At 62.8% G+C, this 21,858-nt stretch overlaps 5 protein-coding genes across 11 annotated transcripts; 3 read left to right on the plus strand and 2 right to left on the minus strand.

Moving 5' to 3' along the window:
- Positions 1 to 589: 589 nt before the first annotated feature.
- Positions 590 to 2,990, plus strand: LOC127481734 (probable G-protein coupled receptor). Of its 2 annotated transcripts, XM_051811338.1 has the most exons (2): positions 590 to 1,294; positions 1,390 to 2,990. In XM_051811338.1, the coding sequence occupies exon 2, from the start codon at positions 1,448 to 1,450 to the stop codon at positions 2,450 to 2,452; it is 1,005 nt and encodes a 334-aa protein (XP_051667298.1). In that variant the 5' UTR covers positions 590 to 1,294; positions 1,390 to 1,447; the 3' UTR covers positions 2,453 to 2,990. The 2 variants fall into 2 exon arrangements, with proteins under 2 accessions (XP_051667298.1, XP_051667297.1); XM_051811337.1 differs by having other exon boundaries at positions 590 to 2,990.
- Positions 2,991 to 3,972: 982 nt separating this feature from the next.
- On the minus strand, positions 3,973 to 9,841 carry PCBP4 (poly(rC) binding protein 4). 2 transcript variants are annotated; one of them, XM_051811330.1, is made up of 13 exons: positions 9,733 to 9,841; positions 8,132 to 8,247; positions 7,818 to 7,841; positions 7,708 to 7,740; positions 7,335 to 7,451; positions 7,121 to 7,249; positions 6,741 to 6,869; positions 6,410 to 6,484; positions 6,210 to 6,254; positions 5,953 to 6,028; positions 5,502 to 5,554; positions 4,905 to 5,074; positions 3,973 to 4,617 (listed from the first exon to the last, which is right to left on the minus strand). In XM_051811330.1, the coding sequence occupies exons 2-13, from the start codon at positions 8,225 to 8,227 to the stop codon at positions 4,302 to 4,304; spliced, it is 1,263 nt and encodes a 420-aa protein (XP_051667290.1). In that variant the 5' UTR covers positions 8,228 to 8,247; positions 9,733 to 9,841; the 3' UTR covers positions 3,973 to 4,301. The 2 variants fall into 2 exon arrangements, with proteins under 2 accessions (XP_051667290.1, XP_051667291.1); XM_051811331.1 differs by lacking the exon at positions 9,733 to 9,841 and adding an exon at positions 8,792 to 8,934.
- A 1,215-nt stretch (positions 9,842 to 11,056) lies between these two features.
- Positions 11,057 to 13,505, minus strand: ABHD14B (abhydrolase domain containing 14B). 2 transcript variants are annotated; one of them, XM_051811341.1, is made up of 4 exons: positions 13,377 to 13,505; positions 12,127 to 12,336; positions 11,723 to 11,964; positions 11,057 to 11,402 (listed from the first exon to the last, which is right to left on the minus strand). In XM_051811341.1, exons 2-4 carry the CDS (start codon positions 12,332 to 12,334, stop codon positions 11,220 to 11,222), a joined length of 633 nt encoding a protein of 210 aa, XP_051667301.1. In that variant the 5' UTR covers positions 12,335 to 12,336; positions 13,377 to 13,505; the 3' UTR covers positions 11,057 to 11,219. The 2 variants fall into 2 exon arrangements, with proteins under 2 accessions (XP_051667301.1, XP_051667300.1); XM_051811340.1 differs by lacking the exon at positions 13,377 to 13,505 and adding an exon at positions 12,537 to 12,797.
- On the plus strand, positions 13,037 to 14,897 carry ABHD14A (abhydrolase domain containing 14A). Its single transcript, XM_051811339.1, has 4 exons — positions 13,037 to 13,547; positions 13,636 to 13,751; positions 14,067 to 14,302; positions 14,531 to 14,897. Exons 1-4 carry the CDS (start codon positions 13,324 to 13,326, stop codon positions 14,711 to 14,713), a joined length of 759 nt encoding a protein of 252 aa, XP_051667299.1. The 5' UTR covers positions 13,037 to 13,323; the 3' UTR covers positions 14,714 to 14,897.
- A 145-nt stretch (positions 14,898 to 15,042) lies between these two features.
- On the plus strand, positions 15,043 to 20,942 carry ACY1 (aminoacylase 1). 4 transcript variants are annotated; one of them, XM_051811335.1, is made up of 15 exons: positions 15,043 to 15,133; positions 16,346 to 16,478; positions 17,107 to 17,171; positions 17,725 to 17,829; positions 17,944 to 18,038; positions 18,229 to 18,305; positions 18,554 to 18,643; positions 18,866 to 18,922; positions 19,032 to 19,105; positions 19,209 to 19,258; positions 19,437 to 19,581; positions 19,662 to 19,730; positions 19,825 to 19,904; positions 20,190 to 20,250; positions 20,376 to 20,942. In XM_051811335.1, exons 2-15 carry the CDS (start codon positions 16,370 to 16,372, stop codon positions 20,538 to 20,540), a joined length of 1,242 nt encoding a protein of 413 aa, XP_051667295.1. In that variant the 5' UTR covers positions 15,043 to 15,133; positions 16,346 to 16,369; the 3' UTR covers positions 20,541 to 20,942. The 4 variants fall into 4 exon arrangements, with proteins under 4 accessions (XP_051667295.1, XP_051667294.1, XP_051667296.1 ...); XM_051811334.1 differs by having other exon boundaries at positions 15,055 to 15,199; XM_051811332.1 differs by having other exon boundaries at positions 15,088 to 15,242.
- The last annotated feature ends 916 nt before the right edge of the window (positions 20,943 to 21,858 follow it).

Genomic DNA, 21,858 nt, shown 5'->3' on the forward strand with positions numbered 1-21,858 from the left:
CCCTGAAGGGGTGGCAGCGGGTGACTCTGGAGGGGCTACAGCCTTCAGAGATAAAATCTGGTGGCTTTGAGAGCCAGCTGCCCTTGTCCCTTTAGCAAGGCACACGGCTCATGCCCATCACCATGGCATCAGAGCTATAAAGGATGAGCAAGATCTGCTTCCCTGCCTGGGCATGGAGGAACATCCTGAGGGTGAGTGCCTGCCCTGACTCTAGTGCCATTCTTGGTGCCGTGCCTGCTGCCCTGCCCCAGCCTGGCAGCCATGCCAAGCCCCTTTCCATGCTCACTTGTGCCAGAGAAGGGCAACTCCCAGCTGTGTTACCCCGATGCCCCATGAGCATCCATGTGCCAGTGGAGAGGAGTTGCTGCAGACCTGCCTGTGGCTCTGACCCTCAAGCCCTGGTGACCCAGAGGCTGAACTGTTCTTGTGGAAGGATCAGGCTTGGTGCAGCGGGTGGCCCTTCTGAGGGGGGCAGGTCTTGGGGACCCAGGCTCCCCCCTTCCCGAGCCCCTGCCGGCTGCTAGGACCCAGCAGCTGTCCCCGTGGGACTGCCACGAGTGCAGGCAGCGCAGGCAGCGCCGGGAGTGACAGCTGGTGCCATCCGCAGCTGGCGGGCTGCGGGCAAACAGGATGACGAGCGGGTGACGGGAGCGGGGAAGGGGGAGCGTGGCCTCACACAGGGCCCACAGCCCCTGTTCTGCTGCGGGAGCGACACCGGCAAGAGGGACCCTGGCAAGGAGAGGAGCATCACCCACCTCTCCAGGAGCAAAGGTGCGCTGAATCCCACCCACCCCAGTGTCCCCTGTGGCTGGAGCAAGAGGATTGGGGCAGGCAGGTTGTGCTGTCCCTCCCGGGGACATGGTGGTGCTGTTGGGGCAGGGGGACAGGGTGTTAGCCTGGCATGGGTGCCTGCAGGTCCCAGCAGTGCTGTCTCTGGCCAGGCTGGGGACAGCCTGGGTGCCAGCTTTGGGACAGGCAGGTGCTGTGATCTCACTGGCTATCTCTCCTTCCTCCAGCACCTTGGAAGTGTACTGGTTGTCTTTATGTTTCTTTGTGGCTCTTCTTCATTTTGTTTTTTCTACTTCACACCCCACTCCCATTCCCAACAGGCAAGAAGATAAAGGCCATGGTTGTGGTGGGGTTTCCCTCTATGGGATGCAGGAGAAGAACCCTTGCTGCCCAGGCACTGGAGCTGCTGGCTTAGCCCTTGAGGGGGATGGCGAGCCGAACAGGGCCAAACACCACGGACAGCCTAGAGCTGCTCTCCGTCCCCGAGTACTCCATTGCCCAGGAGGTGGTGGGCCTCTTCTGCATGATCCTACTCACCCTCACTGCCCTGGTGGCCAACACCGTGGTGTTGGTAGTCATTCTCAAAACCCCCCTTTTCAGGAAGTTCATCTTCGTCTGCCACCTCTGTGTGGTCGATCTCCTCTCTGCCATTTTCCTCATGCCCCTGGGAATCATCTCCAGCTCCTCCTGCTTCAACAGGGTGATCTTCAGCATTGCCGAGTGCAAGGCCTTGATATTCCTGAATATCTGTTTCATCAGTGCTTCCATTCTCACCATTGCCATCATCAGTGTGGAGAGGTACTACTACATCGTCCACCCCCTGAGGTATGAGGTCAAGATGACCATCAGGTTGGCGGTGGCTGGAGTGATCTTCATTTGGGTCAAGTCTGCTCTCATCACTATCTTGGCACTGGTGGCGTGGCCTCAAGGCAACGGGGCCACCAGCGCCAGCCGCTGCACAGTCTACTGGAGCCCTGGGGCCCACAAGAAGGTTTTTGTGATCCTCTTCAGCATCACCTGCTTTTTTCTGCCCACTGTCATCATCCTTGCTGTCTACAGCAGCATCTACCGTGTGGCCCGAACTGTGTCCCTACAGCAGGCGCCAGTGCCAGTGCCAGCACAGGCAGTTGCACCCAGGCACCGATGCGACTCCATCGCCAGCCAAGTGACCATCATCATTGCCAGGATCCTGCCGCTGCCCAAGCTGATCCCAGATCGCCTTTTGGGAAGTAACAAGGCCATCCTCACCTTGGTCCTCATTGTGGGACAGTTCTTGTGCTGCTGGCTGCCCTTCTTTGCTTTCCACTTGCACTCCTCTGTCACTGTTGGCACTCTGGGTGGTGGGCATGGGGAGATGGTGGTCACCTGGATTGCCTACTCCTCCTTTGCCATCAATCCCTTCTTCTATGGGCTGCTGAACCGCCAGATCCGTGAAGAGCTGGCCCGGCTCCGGCGCAGCTGTCTCAACCGGCCGCTGGCTCAGGAGCTCTGTCTTTCCATCTCAGAGGCTTCTGTCCAGGAAAACTTCTTACAGTTCCTCCAGAGAGCAACTTGCACGCTGGAGACCCACACCAGCTGCATCAGCCCCAGCCCCCGGAACAGGCTGGACCAGACCACAACAGGCTTCCCCCTCCCAGGTCAAGTTCCTGAACAGAGCAGCTGAGAAGCAGGAGGCTCTGTCCCACTGTGCTGGGCAGGAAACCTACCTGGGACCCACCAGACTTGCTTGGACCCAGCCTCTTGGATTTGGAGGAGTCTTTGTTTGGGTTTTGCCTCTCTCTGAGCTTATGGTGGAAGATGGTTTCTCTGCTGGGGGAAGGCAGCAGATCTGGTGAAGCCCTAGGTCTCTTCTGCAGGCTGGCTCCACCAGCACAGCCCAGTTGCATGGATGGGCTCTCCTCAGGATGCCAAGGGGCTCCTGAGCAGGGGCAGGGGTCACCTCTATCTCCATCACCCTGCTGGAACCACTCATGGCCAACAGGGAGGGCAGATGTCCCTTGCACTCACTCTACCTGGGAGCAATGTCCCAGCTAACACCACTAACACCAGTAACAGCAGGGCCCCGGCTACCCCACTGAGCCTGGATGGCAGACATGGAAACCTCCATCCTTGGCTGTTAAACCCAAAACTAATGTCTGTGTGGAGGAGCTCCTGCTCCCTGTGGTACTGATCGGGGGCACACACCCATGGGGCTGCCTCTGGCCGTGTCACTGTTTGTCCTGCTGGCATGGCAGCACACAGTGCCTGTGGGAATGCCTGGTTGTGCCCTCTGTCCCCCCTGCCTGCCAGGGGCCGCCCCTCTGGGGGGGAACTGGCTGCCTGAGGGTCTGTGCCAGGCTGTTTATGGACACAGCTGTCCAGCTGAAGCCCAGCCACGTGCCAGCTGAACTGGGCTGCTGGCCAGGTGGGGGGACATGGTGACACAGGGTGATGGAGGTGGCTGTGTGGGGTGCTCCCAGGCGGCAGCAGCCAGAGAGGATCAGAAGCTGCTGTTCCCCTTTGGTCTCATTGCTTCTGCAGGACCTCCCACGGGGTCCTCAGTGTCAGAAAGGGGACTGGACCCTTTTGGGGGATGCTGCAGGGGTACATCAACCTCAGCCCACCCACAAAGGTCCAAGGAATGGTGTTGGCATGGTGGGTTGGATACGTCCTTACCCCGGTAATAACTGGGGGCCTGAGGGAGAACTGCCCCATGGCCTCTCAAACTCCCCCATGGCAGGGAGTGGGCTCCAGGAAGACCCCCAGAGAGATGAGGCTGAAGGCCAGCCCCCTCCCCGCCCCAGACACAGGGATGCCCCTCCAGCCACCACCCCATGTCCCTAGGAGCTGGGGCTGCTCCTGCTGTGGGAGAAGTCTCCACCCAGGGTGGGGGATATTATTATTATTATTTTCTTGTAAATTTTATCTTTTTATTAAACCATTGATAAGTTACAAAGGAGGAAAAAATATAGACTTATATATACAGCATTTCCAAGCCAGCAGGGACTGGCTCTTGGATGGGGTTGCTGGGAGGCGACTGCCCCAGGGTGGCCCTGGGAGGGCCCCCCACCAGAGCCAAGGGAAGAGGGACTCCTGCAGAGGCCAGGCAGTCCCTCATCCAGTGGGACCTGACTTTTGGGTGTCAGACAAGAGTGTGGGCAGCAGCAGGATGGCAGGGTAGGCAGGGGGAGGAGCAGGAGGCAGGGGTCCCATGCTGGCACAGGGCACTGGGAGAAGGGACCCTAGGCCAGCAGGAACAGCCCCCCCACCCAATACCAGGACATGTGGTCTCTGTGCAGGAAAATCAGGGAGGGGGGCACAGTGCTGCTGGGACTGGCAGCAGGCAATGAAGCAGCCCCTTCCTCCAGCGGGCATTGCCGCCAGGAAGACCCTTCCCTTCCCTGGGGTGGGGGGCAAGGAGGTCCACTCTGGGCATGGGGCACCTGGCAGGGGCTGGGGACCAGAGTGAGTGGCAGGGAGATGTCTCTGGTACCAAGTGGCACCCTGGACACCCTGGCCTGGCCCACCGAGGCTCAGTAGGGCGAGAACTTCTGCCGGTCAGCTTTCTTGGTGCCGTTGGCCGCTGAGATCTTGGTCGTGTAGGTGGCGGTGCCACCGTTGGGACTCGCCACAGAGGACGGGGACAGTGCCAGGAAGGACACCGGCTTCAGGCCGATGAAGTTGGAGAGGGAGATGGCGTAGGGGGTGCCCAGCAGGGCTGGAGGGGCCGGTGCAACGGCGGGAAGCGCTGCGCCAGAGCCCGGGGCGAGAGGCTGGGAGAAACCCATGCCGAGGTCCATGGAGCCAGGGCCCGGTGGCACCTGGGAGGTAGATTTAGCCGTCTCTAAGCTGGGGAGGCAAGCAAGAAGGATGGGATGGTGAGTACCACGGTGACAGAATGAGTTTCCCAAACGCCCCAGCCCTTGTCACAGGTCTCCATGGCACATTCTGAGTAGGATTAAAACCTGGGGCTCAAACCCGGTGCGATCCTGCACCTACCATCTCAGGACCTCAAAGCACCACCCAGCTCATCCTTCTTGTGGATGCTGGGGTAGGGGTGCCCCCTAAAGCTGGGGAAGTGCCACCCCTCACATGCATCCAGCATGTGTGTGTCCCCCCCCCAGTCTGGCACCTACCAGGTTGTGATGAGGTACTGAGCCAGGGTGATGCTGACGGGGGTCCCCGTGATGGTCACGTGCCGCTCGCTGGAGCCCTCGGTCTGGTTCCCAATCTTGATGTGGGCGCCCGACATCTGCCTGATCTCGCTGATCTTGCTGCCGTGCCGGCCGATGATGCAGCCGATGAGCTGAAGGGGCAGGGACCAGGGTGAGCTGGGAGCAGCTGGAGCAGCCACGCCAAGCAGGGAGCTCCCAGGGGCTCACCCAGACACCTGCTATGCCTGGGAGGGTTGGGGAAACTGCAGAATGCAGTGGGAGGGCAGGGCAGGGCAGGGCAGACCCTGCTTTTTGGTCTCGCTCAAGCCTCCCTTGCTGGCATTGCTGGGCTGCCACATGCCAAGGCCCTTCCTCAGCATCAGCCAAGCCCTTTTGCCCCCTCATGTGCCTCAGTTTCCCTTTTCTTCTGCCCCAGCAGCCCCCTCCTGCTCCTGAGCTCTGGCAGAGCCTGCTCTGTGAGGAGCAGAGGTTCCTGGCCCCTGCAAAGTGCCTGCAGGATGGGACACATGGCTGGGGGCAGGTTCTGGTCCCTCTTGCCATCCCCAGACCAATACATACGTCATTGGGCACCAGGAACTCCTGGGAGCTGCTCTGGGAGCTGGCATCCAGGCCTGGAGAAAGAGACAGGGATGTTAGCAATGAGGAGGTGGGTCTCCAGTAGCTCCATGCCCCCTCCTCAGACCTGTGCCAGGAGAGCTAGTGGCCCTGGGGACAAACCTGGAGGATCCCTGGGGAGAGGCAGGGAGGACAGGACACAGGCACCAGCCATAATTTGGTGCTGGTGCTCTCCCATTGCAGGGTTGGGGGGTACTGGTGGGTCCAGGGACCCCAGGAAATCAACAAAGGGTTGTGCTGGGGGAGCGGGTAGCCATGCCAGGGGGGACAGGACTGGAGAGGTTGCAGGGGTTGGGGACCTCCTCCTCAGGGTCAGGTGTCTGGGTGTGCCAGGAGGGGCACCCCACACCCCCAGCCTTGGGGCAGACATGGGAGATGTCCCCTGGTAGCTCACCTGGCATCATGGCAGGTGTATGGCCCAGGGGGGCGAAGGGGAGCGTGTGCCCTGACAGCTGCTGCAGCTTTGTCACCTGCCCGGGCAGCGGGAGGAGGAGGAAAGAGGCATTAGTGGTGATGGCAGAGAGTCCCCTGTGCCCCTGCTGGGGCTGAACATTGGCACCCAGCACCTCCCAGGACAGGAATCCCCAGCAGCACCTGTCCTGGTGGGCATGGACCCAGTGCCCACAGAAGCTGCCACAGGGACAGACTCACCTCTGCAGGAGAGACCCCACTGTACTGGCCTTGCATGGAGAAGCCCTGAGGGGGAGAAAATAGGGTATCAGTTGGGAGCCAGGTGGGGACCACTGTCTCAGCCCCCCACCCCCAGGGCAGAGAGGCCACCATGAGCCCACCAGAGTTGCCTCTTGCTGGGTGAAGCTGCTCTGTGCCCCAGGGGGGCTGTGCCCTCTTACCTGGTTGGCAGAGAGCAGGATGGTGCCCAGGGAGAGGCCAGGGTGGTAGGGTATGGTGGCCCCCTTCGGAGGTGACTGGAGACAGAAGGAAGGAGGTGGAGAGGATGAGAGATGAGGCTGAATGACCCCTACAGCCCCATGGACCCTCTGCCCCCTCATGTCCCCAACAAGCTGGGCACAGCCCTCAGCACCACTGAGGCAGGGTGCTCCTATAGGCTTCCACGCAGGGGGACCATGGTGTTTGGGTCCAGGTGGGCACAGCAAGCCTTGGGGAGGGGGAAGTGGGTAGCACACGCCCCTGGGCTGGGCATGGGGCTTGGGAGGTAGGTACCTCTAGGATGACGGCGCAGATCTGCCTCACGCACTGGATGATGGTGTCTGGCACTCCCGAGACAGTGACGGCCCGTTCCGTGGAGTTGGGCAGCAGGTCACCAGCCACCTGCACCTGTGCCCCTGTGCTCTGGGGGGAGCAAAGGGAGATGCTGGTATCCCTCAGCCACACCCTGCAAGGGCTCAGCACCTCACACCTCCCCTGTCCCCCTCCTGAGCTCCCAGGGACCATTGCAGGACCTGCAGGGTGATGCTCTCTGCCCCCGCATCACCTGCATCACTTCCCACAGCCCCTGCGGGACTGTGGCAGCTCCCACACTGAGGGCTCTGTGCTCCCTGGGGGAAAAAAGGATCCCACGCCCAGGGCATCCTCAGCCTCACCTCCCGGATCTCCCGGATCTTAGATCCTGCCTTGCCGATGAGGGAGCCGCACTGGCTGGCTGGGATGACAAGGCGCAGGGTCACCGGAGCTCTGCCTGCTGCCACCCCATCGCTCCCTACTCCCAGGTCCTGTGAGGGAAGGGGGATTCAGCATCAGACCCCCAGGATCCCGCAGGTGTGGGGGCACCCAGCAGGGTATGGGAGGGCTGCCTACCTCCTCCAGCTTGAAGGCGATCATGGAGACGGCTCGGAAGACGGCATCAGTGGAGCCGGTGATGGTGGTGATGCGCTCGGGGCAGGACCCCTCTGAGATGGTGATGCGTGCGCTGCTCTGGGGACAGTGTCACACCTCGTTAGGGATGTCACAGACCCTGTGCTCCATGACTTCTCCCAGGGATAGGTTATCGGGCGAGACTGATGCCTTCAGATCTGAGCTTCCCCCCTCCCACCTGCCCCAGGCAGCCTTCCCTGCAGTACCACTGTGTTTCCCCTGGATCCCCTTGGGTTTTGGGGCCCAGGCATATGGGAGCCACCAGGCACAGGCAACACAGGCATCAGGACCTGGCAGTCCCCCAGCATGCCCTTACCTGCTCTCGTATCCTCTTAACAGTCTCTCCTTTCTGCAGGGAGAGGAACAGGGCAGGTGTCAGGTCCAGGGGAGCCCAGGGCTGCCGGTGCCCTGGACCCCAAATCTTACCTTGCCAATGATGCTGCCGATCTCCTGCAAAGCCAGAGACAAGAGTGGCCCCATCAGCAGGCAGCTCCCTGCCTGCCGAATCCCTCCTCTGCCCACTGCTTGGCACACCTGCAATGGACAGGCCCTGCCCCGGGGCCACTGGGACACTGAGTGGCTTAACTGGTGACACTGGGGCATGGGAACCCCTCCCTGGCATAGGATGGGCAAAGACATCCTTCTAGGAATGCTGTTCCCAGGGAGGATTGGAGCTCCAGCATGGCCCCTCAGCCCAGGCATTGCTGACCTCCTGGAAGTGCTGAGCCCCCTGCCATTACCTTGCCGTGCATGAGCATGCGGAGGGTCAGGGTGATGCTGAGCTCCGTCTCCTCAGGGCTGCCGCCCACGCCGCTGACTCCATCCGGCGATGCCATGGCGGGGGGGCGAGCTGAGCCTGCGGGCACGGCAGCCTTCAGAAAGGGGGCAGGCACCAACTAACCCCCTGCTCCCAGATCTGCAGCTTGAAAATCCTATGGCTGGGAAATGGGGAAACTGAGGCAGGGGCAACACTGTGCCCTCCCCTGGCAGAGGAGGTTTGCAAGGCTCCGTGGTACCCCATGGGTGCCCTGCACTCCTGCCTGACACTCCCCAAAAGGCCCACTGCTATGTGTCTGCCAGAGCTGCCTTCAGCCTGTCCTGCACATAGCCAGGAACTGGACGGACTGAGGGGAAGGGGAAAGGTGTGGGGAACGTGGCAGCGAGGTGAGGTTCAGTTTGCAGACACTTGCTGGGGTGAGGGGAGCAGAGATGACCTGGGTGGTCTTGCAGGCTGTGTGAGCCTCCCTCCTCCTCCCTTCCTTCTGCCCATGCGCAAAGTCCCAGGGGAAACGGAGGCAAAGCTCCTTGATGGAGATTGCCAGTCTGATATGAACCATGGCGTGATGCCTGATGTTGCTGCACCCTGTTTTCCCCCAGAGCACCCCAAGGCCCTCCCAGACCCTGTGCCTGGGGGCCGGGGGCGGGCAGGGCCCCTGGGAGGAGGACAATCGCCGTGTGTCCAGGGCCGGGTGGGCGGCTGCGGCACCGCTGGCTCCCGGCAAGCCGAGCGATGCCAAGCGGCTTTGAAACAAAGCACCCGTGTTGGGGCTGGGGCCGTGTCTTCGGGCATGGCGGGCGGGGGGGGGGCAGCTATTTTAGGTGCTGGCAGGACTCGTCACCGCTATGGCACATCTCCTGCATCAGGGTAACGGGGGGCAGGGAGGGGGCAGGTTGGTCCCCTGTGCACCCCGTAAGTGCTTATGGCTCGCACCCCCGGGGTGGTTTAACGCCTCATCTTCACCTGCCTGTTCCTGTGGGCTGGAGAAAGGGGGAAAGACTGAGGAAGGAGAATATTCCTGTTCCCGATGGAGGGGAGCCTGAAGTAGGGTGGAGGGGGTGGGACGTGCCCTTCTATAACTCCCTGCCCGCAGCATCCGGAGCTGTGTGCGGTGCCGGCAGGGACGCGCAGCCCGCCAGGGTCCCCCGTTCCCCCGGGGATGAACGGCAGCGGGAACCCGCCGGGGACAAAAGACCCTGCGGGGCAGAGAATGACGAGGCTGGCAGTGGGACAAGGGGGAGGCAGCAGGGCCACGGTGTGTTCCCCCACTGCCACAGGCTATGTCGGGGGGTCTGCGGGCAGGGTGTGCTCACCTCCAGGTGAGCAAGGCTGGCAGGGACGCCAAAGGCCCCGGTGATGGGCACAGGTCACCTGCCATGGCTGGCATTGGGACAGCCACGAAGCTGGGCACCGCCCGTCCTTCGGGGCACCTCTGGGTGGCAAAGGGAGGTGTCGGGGGACAGAAGGAAGCCCCCACCCCGTCCCAGGGCGTCGCTGTCTCCGCTCACCCTCCCGGCCGCCCCAAGCCCCCCGGTCCCCGCGGGAGCGGGGCCTGGCGGGTACCTTTCCGTGCGCCTCGTCCCTCCGCCGCCGGCCGCCCCGCTCAGTGCCACATTGTCCCCGGCGGCGCCCAGTGACACCCGGGGCAGGAACAATGAGCCGCTTGACAGGCCAGGGCCAGGCTGGCAGCCCCGGCCCCCACCCCGGTCCACGCCGGGGCCCCCCTCGCTCTTCCCCTCTCCCACATCCCTCCCTCCGGGATCCTATTACAGCGGATAAGAGACACTAAAAGGAACAATGCACCCTGGGTAAGGCCATCTGCCACCGCTGGGGACATTCCTGGCCCCCCCTCCCGGTCCCCCCTCCCTTGGCTCACACATCACCCCTCTTTGTAATTGCGTGGTTTTTTTCCTGGAAGCTGATCAGCTGGCAGGGCTCAAGGGCTCAAGGACACCGGAGCGGGCAGGGATGGGGCAGCTGGCACCCCAGGGCCCATTGGCACTCCGGGCTGCTGCTGGGAGGGAGTGCCTGGAGGGCTGTGGGGCAGGAGGCACTCCTGTATGGGGAGGGCCAGGGCTGTAACAGGGGACCTGAACCAGGTGTGGGGTCAGGGATGCTCCAGACCGGGGTCCTGCCATATCACCAGGGCAGGCACCAGCTCCTGCATCCTTGGCACTGCCTTGTGGCCCCCACATGAGCATCCTGCACCCACATAAAAGTGCCCCCCCCTCTGTTACCTCCCCCACTAAATCCTCCTGGGCCCTGGCGTAAGCAGCTAAAGCCCAGGCAGGCTTGTGGAAGGGGGGGCATTGGGGGGGCACCCTGCTGCTGGCTCCATCTGTGCCCCTGAGTGCCCAGTGCAGCAGCACTAAAGAGGAAGGAGGCAGGTGGCAGGCAGGGGTCTTGTCCCCCTATCTGTCAGGCCTCCCCACCCGCCCCCTCATCTGTTCATAGCAGCCACTCCTTGGGTAAATCTGCCCCCACCTCCCTGGGGCGCTGGGCTGGCAGTTCCCTTTTAAGCCCCTGTGGATTACCCTGGACTTGGGTGCATGCTAGGAGAGGTGGGAGGAGGAAGAGGAAGCAAGAAGGCTGGGGACACGGCTGTCAGTACCTTGGGGAACCTACCTGTCCCTGACCGCAGCCCCAGGGCTCCCTGGGCACCCTCTGAGGCACATGGGGGTCCTGCTAGAAGTGGTGGGTGGGCTCCAGTGAGGCTGGCACTTGCCAATCCACAGGGCAATGATCCCCAACTGTACCATCCCTCAGTGGCTGCACCTTCCCTGCTATCACCCCCCAAACTTGCACAGGACAGCAGCCACAGAGGTGGGGACTGGGGAAGGAGGTGGGAAGGGTGGAAAGAAGCAGGATGAAGGTGGCAGGAAAGCAGTGGCAGAGCTTGGGGTTTTATTTGGCCCCAAGGGAGGTGGGTGATGGCGTAGGCCAGAGTGGTGTGGGTGCCAGGCAAGCGGCTGAGCTGGCACGAGGGTGCATGTGCAGGCAGAGGGATGGGTGGGCTGGTCACATCCTCCTGCCTCATGGTCCCATCCTGCTCACACCAGCTGCTGCAGGAAGGCCAGGAGTCCACGGTGCCACTCATTGGGCTTGTCCAGGTAGCAGGGGTGTCCAGCACCCTGCAGCATCAGCACCTGATGCTCAGGGAGGTGCCGCAGGTTGTTCAGGCTGGTCTCCCCCAGCTCCACGTCCTGGTCCCCATACACGATCAGCGTGGGGGTCTGCAGAGGGGGAATGCAGAGGGGCAGCCTGTGAGTGGGATCCAGGCACCCAGGCACTTGTTCCTCCTGGCCAGGAACACCCTAGAGGGGATACACTTGCCCTTCTATCCCACTCATCAGGACAAGAGGCTCACACTCCTGGGTCTCTTTCCCTTCTGCTATCCCACATCACATTCCTTCATCATGATGTTCTCCTTTTCCAGTGGCAACACAGTTTCTGGCCTGTTTAGTCTTTCCCCACTCAACTCCAGTGCCAAGGCCCCCTTTTCACCATCCCCTCCCAGTTCCCTGACCTCCCCCAGTGCCCCTCCAGGCCGTACTTTGATCTGGGCATACTGCTCCACCGTGAATTTGTCAGTGCAGATGGGTGCCACAGGTACATATGCCTTGACCAGGTGGCTGTGCTCTAGGAGGAAGGGCAGGGAGTACATGCCGCTGAGCGATGGGCTGATCACCACAGCTGGACCAAGGCACAGAGCCTCCGAAACTGCCTTCAGGAATTCTGCCGGCGCTGGCTGGCCCACGGGCGCTGGGGCCACGGCATCCTTGGAGCGCCCCAGCCCTGAGAGACACAAGTGGCCCTGTCAGGCTCCCTGCTGCCTCAGTGAGCAGGAGAAGCTGGCAAAGCACAGCTGGATGCCGGGGTTGCCATCCTGGCACCACAAACCCAGTGGGTGCATCGGCCCCACCTGGCTCCAGGGCTTTGGTCACCGTCACACCTTACCCGGCTGGTCGATGGCCACGGCTCGGTAGCCGTTTTCGGCCAGTGTGGCGAGCGTCCCCACCTGCAGCCAGGTGTCGGAGGAGAAGCGGATGCCGTGCAGCAGCAGCACCGTCAGCCTCGGCGCCGCCTGGGCGGGCTCAGCCTGGCGGTAGAACAGGGTCTGTCCTTGCACGGTGACGGTGCTCTCAGTGAGCCGTGGGGTGGCCATGCCTGGGGGTTGGGGGGCTGTTAGTGCGGGCGAGTGGTGGGAATGGGAGGGGTGACGTGCCTTGTGCCGCCGTCGAGGCACGGGTGGCCACGGGGGGGTCACACCGGCATCATCCTCACTGCGGGGACACCGGCGGGGCCGCTGATGTGCCAGGCGGGCTCACGGAGCCGCCCCTGCCTCAGTTTCCCCGTCCGGCCCTTACCTGCTGCTCCGTGCCCGGGGCCGGCCGCCGTTCGCCTCCTCCCCGCCCCCCGCCGCACCACCGGGCCGGGAGAGCCGCGTCCCGGGGCCAAAGGCCTGCGGGGCGGGGAAGAGGCGAGCGGCGGCACCGCCTCATGGAGCGCAAGGTCCGGGGCGGCCCCGGGAACGGCTGCGGCCCCGCCGGGCCGGGCCGAGCGGAGCAGAGCCGAGCTTTGCCGAGCTCAAGCCGAGCCGAGCTCAAGCCGAGCTTTGCCGAGCTCCACCCGAGACCTGCCGAGCGCAGCTGAGCCCAACCCGAGCTCTACCGAGCTCTGCCGAGCCCAACCCGAGCTCTGCCGAGCCCAACCCGAGCCCTTGACGAACTAAGCTGAGTCCAGCCGAGCTCAGCTGAGCCCCTGCCGAGCCCCGCCAAGCCTCTCCGGCCCAGCCGATGCCCCGGCCGTTCTGTCCCGAGAGCTCTGCCGCGGCCCGGCGGGGCAGTGCCGGGGGTCGGGGCCGTGTCGGGGTCGAGGCCCTGCCGGGGTCGGGGCCGTGCCGGGCAGTGCCCCGCTCCCCGCTCCCCGCGCCCGGAGCCTGCAGTGCCACGCGGTGCCGCCGGGCGGGGCCCGTGGGCGCGGCGGCGCCGGGCGGAGCGGGCCGGGCCGGGCCGGGCCGGGCCGGGCGGGGGGCGCGGGCTGGGCCGGAGCTGAGCGGAGCAGCGGGGACCGGGACCTGCTCCCCGCCCGCAGCAGCGGGGTTGGGGGCCCGCAGCCCCGCGCTGCCGCTCTCCTTTTCCAGCGGGAGCGGAGATGCTGCTGGCCCGCAGCCGCCTGGCGCTGCTGCTCCTCGGGGCGCTCCTCACCTTCCTCCTGTACCTCCTCCTCCCGGCCGCCCGGCACGGGCAGCGCTCCCGGCCTGACGAGGGGAAGCGCGGCCGGCGGGCGGCCAACGGCACGGCGAGGATGGGGATGGCTGCGGGAGAGCCCCCCGTCTTCTACAGGGAGGTTCCCGCAGGAACTGCCGGCCCCGGGAGGTGGGTCAGCCCAGCCTCGGGTCTGTCATCACCAGCTGCAGGCATGGCATCGTCCCTGAACCCTTTCCCGCCTGTCTTCCCCCCGCAGGCCTGATGTCCTGTTCCTGCACGGCCAGGCGTTCACCTCCAAGACGTGGGAGGCCTTGGGCACGCTGGCACTGCTCGCTGGAGAAGGCTACCGTGCAGTCGCAATAGATCTGCCCGGTAGGACCATGGCACTGTGTTTAGTTGATCCCTCTGGGCAGCTCCAGCCCCTGGCCTCAGCTGGGCTCTGGAGCATTTTGGAGAGAGGGCTCTGGATAGCTAGACAGATCCCTGGGGCAGTGTGCCTGGGATTTGGCTCTGCCCTGGGGCGTTGGTCTCCATCACGTGGTGAGGCTGGTGTGAGGCTTGGGCTATACAGCCACTGGGGCTTGATCAGGTGCCCATTTTTTGCCAAGCCACTGAACTTGGTGGGGAGAGAGCAGTGGAGACTGCACAATGCCCCCTGCCCACCCTGCACCCTCTTCCCCATGCCAGGCTACGGGGATTCGCCCCCAGTGGAGACGTTAGTGACAGCACAGGGCAGAGTGGCTTTCCTGGACCATGTTCTCCAGGAGCTGGGCATGCGGAGGCCCGTTCTTGTGAGCCCCTCCATGAGTGGCCGCTTTTCCCTGCCCTTCCTGCTGGAGCATGGAGACTGGCTGTCCGGCTTTGTGCCCATTGCACCCGTGGGCACCAAGGACTACACTGCTGAGCAGTACCGGCGGGTCCAGGTGAGATGTGTCATTGGGCTCCTTGGGGGGGTCCCCTGGGTGCTGCTGAGCCTCTCGCTGTAGGGGTGAGTGAGGGGGACCTGTGCCCCCCCCGCTCATGGGAGAGCTGGCACCTGCCTCCCCTTGGCTTTGCAGCCCCCTGGTGATGCATGGAGGTGGGCACAGCCCAGGGGAAGCGCAGTGGCCATTTACCCCTCTGACAACAGTTCTGCTTTTCTCTCTCCCAAGACGCCCACCCTGATCCTGTACGGTGACCGCGACACAGGCCTGGCTCCCCAGGCCCTGCAGAACCTCCAGCACCTCCCTGAGCACCATGTAGTCATCCTGCCTGGTGCTGGCCATGCCTGCTACCTGGACAAGCCTGAGGACTTCCACCGCGCTCTGCTGGGCTTCCTGCGCCAGCTGAAGTGAGCACCACCTCCTCCCTGCCGAGCAGAGGACGGGGGCTGGGGCATCCGAGGGACTGGGAGGCACACACAGCTGGTGTGAGGGGTGCTGCTCCCTTTTGGGGTGGCCCCAGGGTGGCAGGGGTGGGGACTCGAGGTGTCCCTCGCTGGCAGGACAGAGTGTCGCCTGTCACGAGGCCAATAAACTGATGCTGCTCTGTTTTCTGCGTGTGTCCCCAAGCGCCGCGGGGCTCCCCCGGTCCCAGCCCCATCTCTCTAGCGTGGGGCAGGAGGGTGCCCTGCGCGCTTTGCCTGTACCCCGCCCCTTGCCTGCCCGTCCTGCGCCCCCGCTCCTCCCCTGCCCGCCCCCTGCCCGCTGCCGCCGGCGGGGCGGAGCGGAGCGGGCGGAGCGGGGCCGGGCAGCGCCGGCAGCAGCAGCGCCGAGGTAGGGCCGGGGCGGCGGGAGGCCGAGGAGCGGGGTCGGGCAGCAGGAGCGCCCGGCAGCCCGCGGGTGGGTGCCCCGGTGCCTTCGCCCCCTTCAAGCCCGCAGCACGGTACCCTGCAACCCCCCCTTGCACCCCTCCGCTACGCCCCTGCGCCCGCTTACCACGGTGTTGTGCACCCCTCTGCCTTCTTGCCCGTGCTGCCCCTGCACCCCTAACCATGGTGCTCTGCACCTCCCTGCACCCCTAACCATGATACCCTGCCCTCTGCTTCACTCCCCAGCCCCCTTAACCACGCTATCCCTGCATCCCTACCCACGGGACCCTGCACTCCCCACAACTCTAACCATGATGTCCCTGCATCCCAACTGCAGTACCCCTGCACCGCACTGTGCCCCCTTCCTGCACCCCAGCCATGGTATCCCTATACCTCACCTGTGCCCCTTTGCATCCCCAGCCACAGTACCTCCACCCCTAACCAGGGTCTCACTGCAGCTCTCATAGCCTCTCTGCACCCCCTGCTTCCACCCCCCCATGTTCCCCTTCACGCCTCCTACTGTACCCCTGTGTGCCCCTAAGCAGCCCACATCCTCCTGCTCCTCCAGCCACCCAGCACTTTTCAAACAGCTCCCCCAGTAGCCTGTCATCCTAATGTGGCCCCCTAGTCCTTCTGTCTTCTGCAAGCACTCGATCCCCATTCACCACTCCCATTTCCCTGCACCCCCAGCGCCTTTCCTTGCAGTTCTCCTGCACCCCCTAAGCAGCCAGTGTCCCCCTTTCCTTACCTGCACCTCCTTACACCAGCATCCTGTCTGCACTCCTCAGCATCCCTGGCTACCCCAAACTACCACGTGCCCCTGCCCTACACACACTTCTTCCCCCCATAACCCCCTTCCCCACCTGGTTCCCCCTTTTCCTCTCAGCTAGCCCTTTCCCGGATCTCCCCCCAGGCCTGGCCACCACAGGCTGCCCTGGCACTGTGTTTGTGGCAGGAAGATGTGCTTTGGGGGAAGAATGACAGGACAGTTTGGGAAGTACACTCCATCCTGCCCTGTGGCCGAAGTGGGGGGATTTCTCCCATGTTGGCAGTGTCCCAGGACTCACACGGGGCAGACCTTTGCCCTGTCTCACTTCAGTTTCTGTGACAACCGAGCTTGCCGGCGGACTTTGGAGGGGCCGGTGGGTGATTAACCATCTTGCCACTCTTCCCCCAGAGCTTTGCAGCCCCGGTCCCAGATATGGCACCTGGGAAGCCCGGGAAGAGCACAGGGGCCTCGGAGAACTCCTCGGTTACGCTTTTCCGGGAGTACCTGAGGATTGACACTGTCCACCCCAAACCTGACTATGGTGAGGATGGGGGAACAGGACAGGGAGCCACGTGGGGATCTGCCAATGCGGCTTTGCAGCTCTGGTCTTTGGACCCAAGTGCCCAAGTCCTGTGCCGGTGCTGTTTTGATCATGGTATTAAGGAGCAAACTCCTTTGTGTCTTATCTTTGCTCGTGCCTTTGGTTGGGGCAGGGATGTCCCAAGTGCACCCAGAGCTGCTGTTTGCACCCTCCAGCCCTGTGCCCCTTGCTCCCCCTTTCCATGCTGCCCTGGCTCTGGGATGGATGAACTCCTTCCATGCAGATCTCCTTCTGTTAGCATTTGTGTCCTCCCACTAAGGCACATTGAGATTTTTTTATTGGTGAGGATCTCACAAAACTCCAGTGGAGGACCATTCCCCCTGAACTCACCCCCTTCAATTTTTATTTTTTCGTATTCCCCAAGTCCTCATCCCAAAGGGATGGTAACGAGCTGCTTCTGTCCCTGTTCCTGGCCACCTCTTGTGCCCAGGACCTCCATCACCTGCCCTCTCTGGTTACCTCTTTCCTTGTCCTTAGGAACCCCACAGAGCCTTGGGGACCCTGGGGGGTTGCAGTGAGAGGGGAGGGAGACCCCGATGTAACTCCAGGCATCCCTGCTCTTCCCTAGATGCGGCTGTCCGATTTCTGGAGCGTGTTGGCACCGACTTGGGCTTGGCCTGCCAAAAAGTGGAGGTGAGCAAGGCGAGGAGCCGCCTCCAGTCCATCTGTCCATCCATCCATCCACCTGTGCCCAGGTCCTTAGTGACTGGGCTGTTCCCTTGCCTGTACACCAGAGCTGGGCAGGAGTGAATCCCCTCTGCCTGTAATCCTCGGCTGACCTAAGCCCTTCCTTAAGCCAGTATTCCGGCTGCTCCCTGCTGACCTTTGCAGCTGCCTGTGCTATGATTAGCTGGGGACCTGCAGGGTCACGTTGGCTGGGGCTGTCCTTCCTGCTGGGCACCGGCTGTCCCAGGGGATTCCCAGGCACCAGGGGAAGATCCTGGGTTTGTCTTCCTTCCTTGGAAGTGTAGCCAGGTCTGGCACCTGCAGCCAGACTCTGTCTGGCTGTGGGGAGTGCAGGCATGTCTGCTTCTGCTGCCTGCCCTCTCCCAGCAGAGAAAGGGGTGACCTGCCAGGTGGCATCCAGAAATTTTTCCCAAGCTGATGCTTTTTGGCTCCAGTCCACCACTCCCAGCACCTCTGTCCCCATCCTGGACCCTGGTGACACCCTACCTTCGCTCCACAGGTGTGCCAGGGCCATGTGGTGCTGATCCTGACCTGGCAGGGCACGAATCCCCGCCTGCGCTCCATCCTCCTCAACTCCCACACCGATGTCGTGCCCGTCTTTGAGGTGCTGGGACAGGGCGAGGGATGGGACGGGCATGGTGGAGAGGATTGGGTGGCAGGAGGATGGGAGCTGGGGCCTGCTGTGCCCCTCTACCATGCTGACCACTCTCCCCCACAGGAGCACTGGACTTACCCACCCTTCGAGGCTGTTAAGGACTCGCAAGGCAACATCTATGCCCGAGGTGCCCAGGATATGAAGTGTGTCTCCATCCAGTGAGTGGAGGGCTCTGTGCCTGCCGAGTGGGCACGGTGCTGGTGGTGCCTCTGAGTGATGCAGGACAGGATGCAGCCATCCCCAGGGTTGCTGGGTCTGAGGGTGCCACCTCTTGACCCACCCTGAGGTGGCTCAGAGCACACAAGCCCCTCTCCTCCATGATGACCAGACACTACTTTCCCCCTGCAGGTACCTTGAGGCCATCCGGAGGCTGAAGGCAGAGGGAAAGTCTTTTGCCCGCACCATCCACCTCACCTTTGTGCCTGGTGAGTCCCCAGGCTGTCCCCTCTCAGGGGCACAGAAGGGGTGGGCAGCTGGCTGATGCTCTGGAGTCCCCCATGGCATGGCAGCTGCCAGGCTGTCCATATTTTGAGCTCTAGCTCAAGGCCGGAGAGGTTTCCATGTCCAAGGATAGATATCTGATGGCACCCAGGCTGGCATGGAAGGAGGATCAGGAGGTGGTGGGCTGGGGGATGCCCCAGTTCCTTCCTCCATGCCACGCTCTCCCCTGCAGATGAGGAGGTGGGTGGACACAAGGGCATGGAGATGTTCGTGCAGCGCCCCGAGTTCAAAGCGCTCAACGTGGGCTTTGCCATGGATGAGGGTGAGTGGTGGTAGGGCTGGCACAGGCATGTGTCTCCTCCTGGCACACACCCTGGCATTACCCCCAGGCATTGGCACCCAGCACACTTTCAGGCACCCCCTTGGGGAATCCTTCTCCTGGACAGTGACCCACACGGTGCCAGCCTGGAGGGGAAATGCTGCCAGGGCAGAGCAGAGGGGGGTATGTTATGGCACACTGACTCCCTGTCTGTGCCCACCACAGGCCTGGCCAGCCCATCTGACACCTTCAGTGTCTTCTATGGCGAGAAGAGCCCATGGTGTGAGTACCTGCGTGCCCACTACCCCGTCCCTGGCTCTGCTGGGTGCTGGGGCACTGGTGCTATCCCAAGCTTGCTGCACATCATCTCCCTCTATCCCCACTGCTGCAGGGATAAAGGTGAAGTGCATGGGTAGCCCCGGGCATGGGTCCCGCTTCATCAGCAACACAGCAGCTGAGAAGATGGTAAGAGAGGGGGTACACCATGTGCAACCCCCGTGCCTGCCCTGTGCCTACCCAGGCACCTGCCCACAGGGCTGATCCTCACCTGCTGCCCTTCTCTCCCTAGCAAAAAGTCATCAACTCCTTCCTGGCCTTCAGGGAGAGCGAGAAGCAGAGGTAGGAGACAGGCAGTGGTATGGTTGTAGCTTGTTTGGTCCATGAAGGGGGTCCTTGGGATCCCAAGTCAGGCTCTGATCCAGTGCTGCCACCCTGTGCCTCACTTTCCCCATTCGGGATGGGGGGGCACTTGTCCTCTCCAAGTGGCACAGAGTGACTCTCCCTTGCATCCCACGAGGCTCAAGACTGACTCAAGCCTGACCCTGGGGGACGTCACCTCGCTCAACATGACCATGCTGGAGGGGGGTGTCTCCTTCAACGTGGTGCCCTCAGAGATGGCTGCCAGCTTTGACATCCGCATCCCACCCACTGTGGACCTAAAGGTGGGCGCCACACTAGCCCCACCAAGGAGGGGAGCAGGACTGGGGATATCCTGCTCACACTCCTCTGGTCTCCGCCTCAGGCCTTCGAGGAGCAGGTGGCCAAGTGGTGCCGTGGTGCTGGGGATGGTGTCACTTATGAGTTTCACCAGGTGAGGGGTCTCAGCCACCCAGGCACATTGCACCCATCCCTCCCCTGCCAAGTGCTCACCCGCTTGCCCCTCACCTGCCCTCTCCCTCCATCAGAAATGCATGGACCAACACATAACCTCCACTGACGAGTCGGACCCATGGTGGAAGGCCTTCAGTGGGGTCTGTAGGGACATGTGAGTAGTGTCCCCAGGAAGAGCAAGGTCATCATGGTGGGGACATCCTCTGGTGGGAGTCAAGTGGTCCCCAGGGGTCTCTGGGGTTATGGCAGTGGTTGGAATAGGGTGCTCTGTGCTGTGCCAAAGCATCTCCCTTGTGTCTCACCCTCCAAAGGAATGGGATTGAGTGTCCTGCAGGGCTGAGGGACCTTCCTGTCACAGTCTCTTTGCCCACTGGGTGTCAGGGGGACAGGGGACCTGGCTGCCCTCATGCCCATGCTGACACAGGGTCTCACTTGTCAGGAAACTGCAGCTCAAGCTTGAGATCTTCCCGGCTGCCACCGACAGCCGCTACATCCGAGCGGTGAGTGCGATGCCCACCTGCCCGTGGGTCCCCCATCTGGGGTAAGACCTGCAGCCCCAAGCAGGAGCCTTTTCCAGGTGGAAGGGGGGCAGCTCTGACCTCACCTCGTGCCTCCCCACCTCCAGGCAGGACACCCGGCTATCGGCTTCTCGCCCATGAACCGCACGCCAGTGCTGCTCCACGACCACAACGAGTTCCTCAACGAGCAAGTCTTCCTGCGGGGCATCGAGATCTACGCCCGCCTCCTGAGCGCCCTGGCCTCGGTGCCCCCGCTCCCTGCCGAGGGCTGAGCGCCCGGGCAGGGGCAGGATAGGGGGTGCCATGGAAAGCTTTAAAAACGGGGCAGGGGGTGGGCACAGTGGATATCTGCCAGTGTACTGGGGATGCAGATGGCATAGTGCCATGTTGGCTGTGTTCAGGGCTGGCCTGCTGGTGATGCCCGAGGGGTTGTGTCCCCCTTGCCCATGTGCCAGCAGAGCCCTGTGTCCAGGTGCCTCCAGCCTTTTCTGTTGGCAGTGCCTCCTGCTGTCCCTGTTCCACCTCTGGCTGCAGGGGCTGGGTGGTGAGGGGCTGGCCAGTTGCCCGCTCTGCCTGCCCACACCTTGTCCTGCCTCCCTGCCTGCTTGCCAGGGGAGCTGGGGCCAAGTGCCACCTGTCCTTCCCGTGCAGGTCAATAAATCTTGGTAAGCACAGCCAGGAGCGGGCTGGTCTGTCTGTCTGTCCATGGTGCTGCCCATGGAGTCTCACCCAGGCACCGCAGATTTCCTTGCTCAGTGGGGCCAGCTGGGGTGCTCCTGCTCCCCTGGGTTCATTGGGCTGGGGGACAGCAGTGCAGGCAGGATCCTGCCTGGGCAGGCTGTAGGGCCTCTGCTCCCAATCAGCCTCAGGGGACTGGTGCTGGGCTTCATCCTGCTCCTTCCCTCCCTCCCTCCATCAGCTCCTGCTGCCGTAAGCCCTCGGGTCCAGGCAGGCAGTGTGCGGGTCTGGGCAGGCACCTCAGCTTATCTGCCAGAGCTGCCACTGGCTGCATCTCCTCCTTGCTTGTTCCCAGCCCCACACAGCTCTGCAGCACCCAGGGGTGCCGGATCTGTCCCAGCCATGCTGTTCCTTGGGGAAACCGAGGGCTCACTGAGAGAACTAGGATGGTTTTATGGTGCTTGGGGGCTTGCAGAGGTGCTCCATTACAAAAGGTTGAGGGTGAGCCAGGGCCCCCCAGCCTCCTGACCTGTGTTTTAATTAAAAAAGATGCTGGAACCCTGGGGGGGCTGGGGATAATGAGGCTGCCCAGTGGCAGGCTGGGAGAAGGGATGAGGCTGGTGGTGATGAAGCACTGAGGGAGAAGCTGCCAGCTCCTTGGCTCCTTCCCCTCCATCTAGCACAGGGCTTTTGTGTGAGGGACACACCTGCCTGTGCACCGAGGCTCCTGTGGGAAGCCAGTGTAGATTCTCTGATGTCTCATATGACGATGTCCCCTGACCCTGCTGTCCTGGGGTAGGATGGCATGGGAGTGGGGTGGGTACCATGGGGGCCTTGCTGGCCAGGATCCCTGTTCAGGGTGCTGGCACCTTTGCTGGGAGATAGCAGTGCATCCCCTGCCCTGTGGGTGCA

Source organism: Manacus candei, unplaced genomic scaffold (genome assembly GCF_025592945.1).
Source record: "Manacus candei isolate 608988 ecotype Guabito, Panama unplaced genomic scaffold, ASM2559294v1 h1tg000082l, whole genome shotgun sequence".
Classification (NCBI taxonomy): Eukaryota; Metazoa; Chordata; class Aves; order Passeriformes; family Pipridae; genus Manacus; species Manacus candei.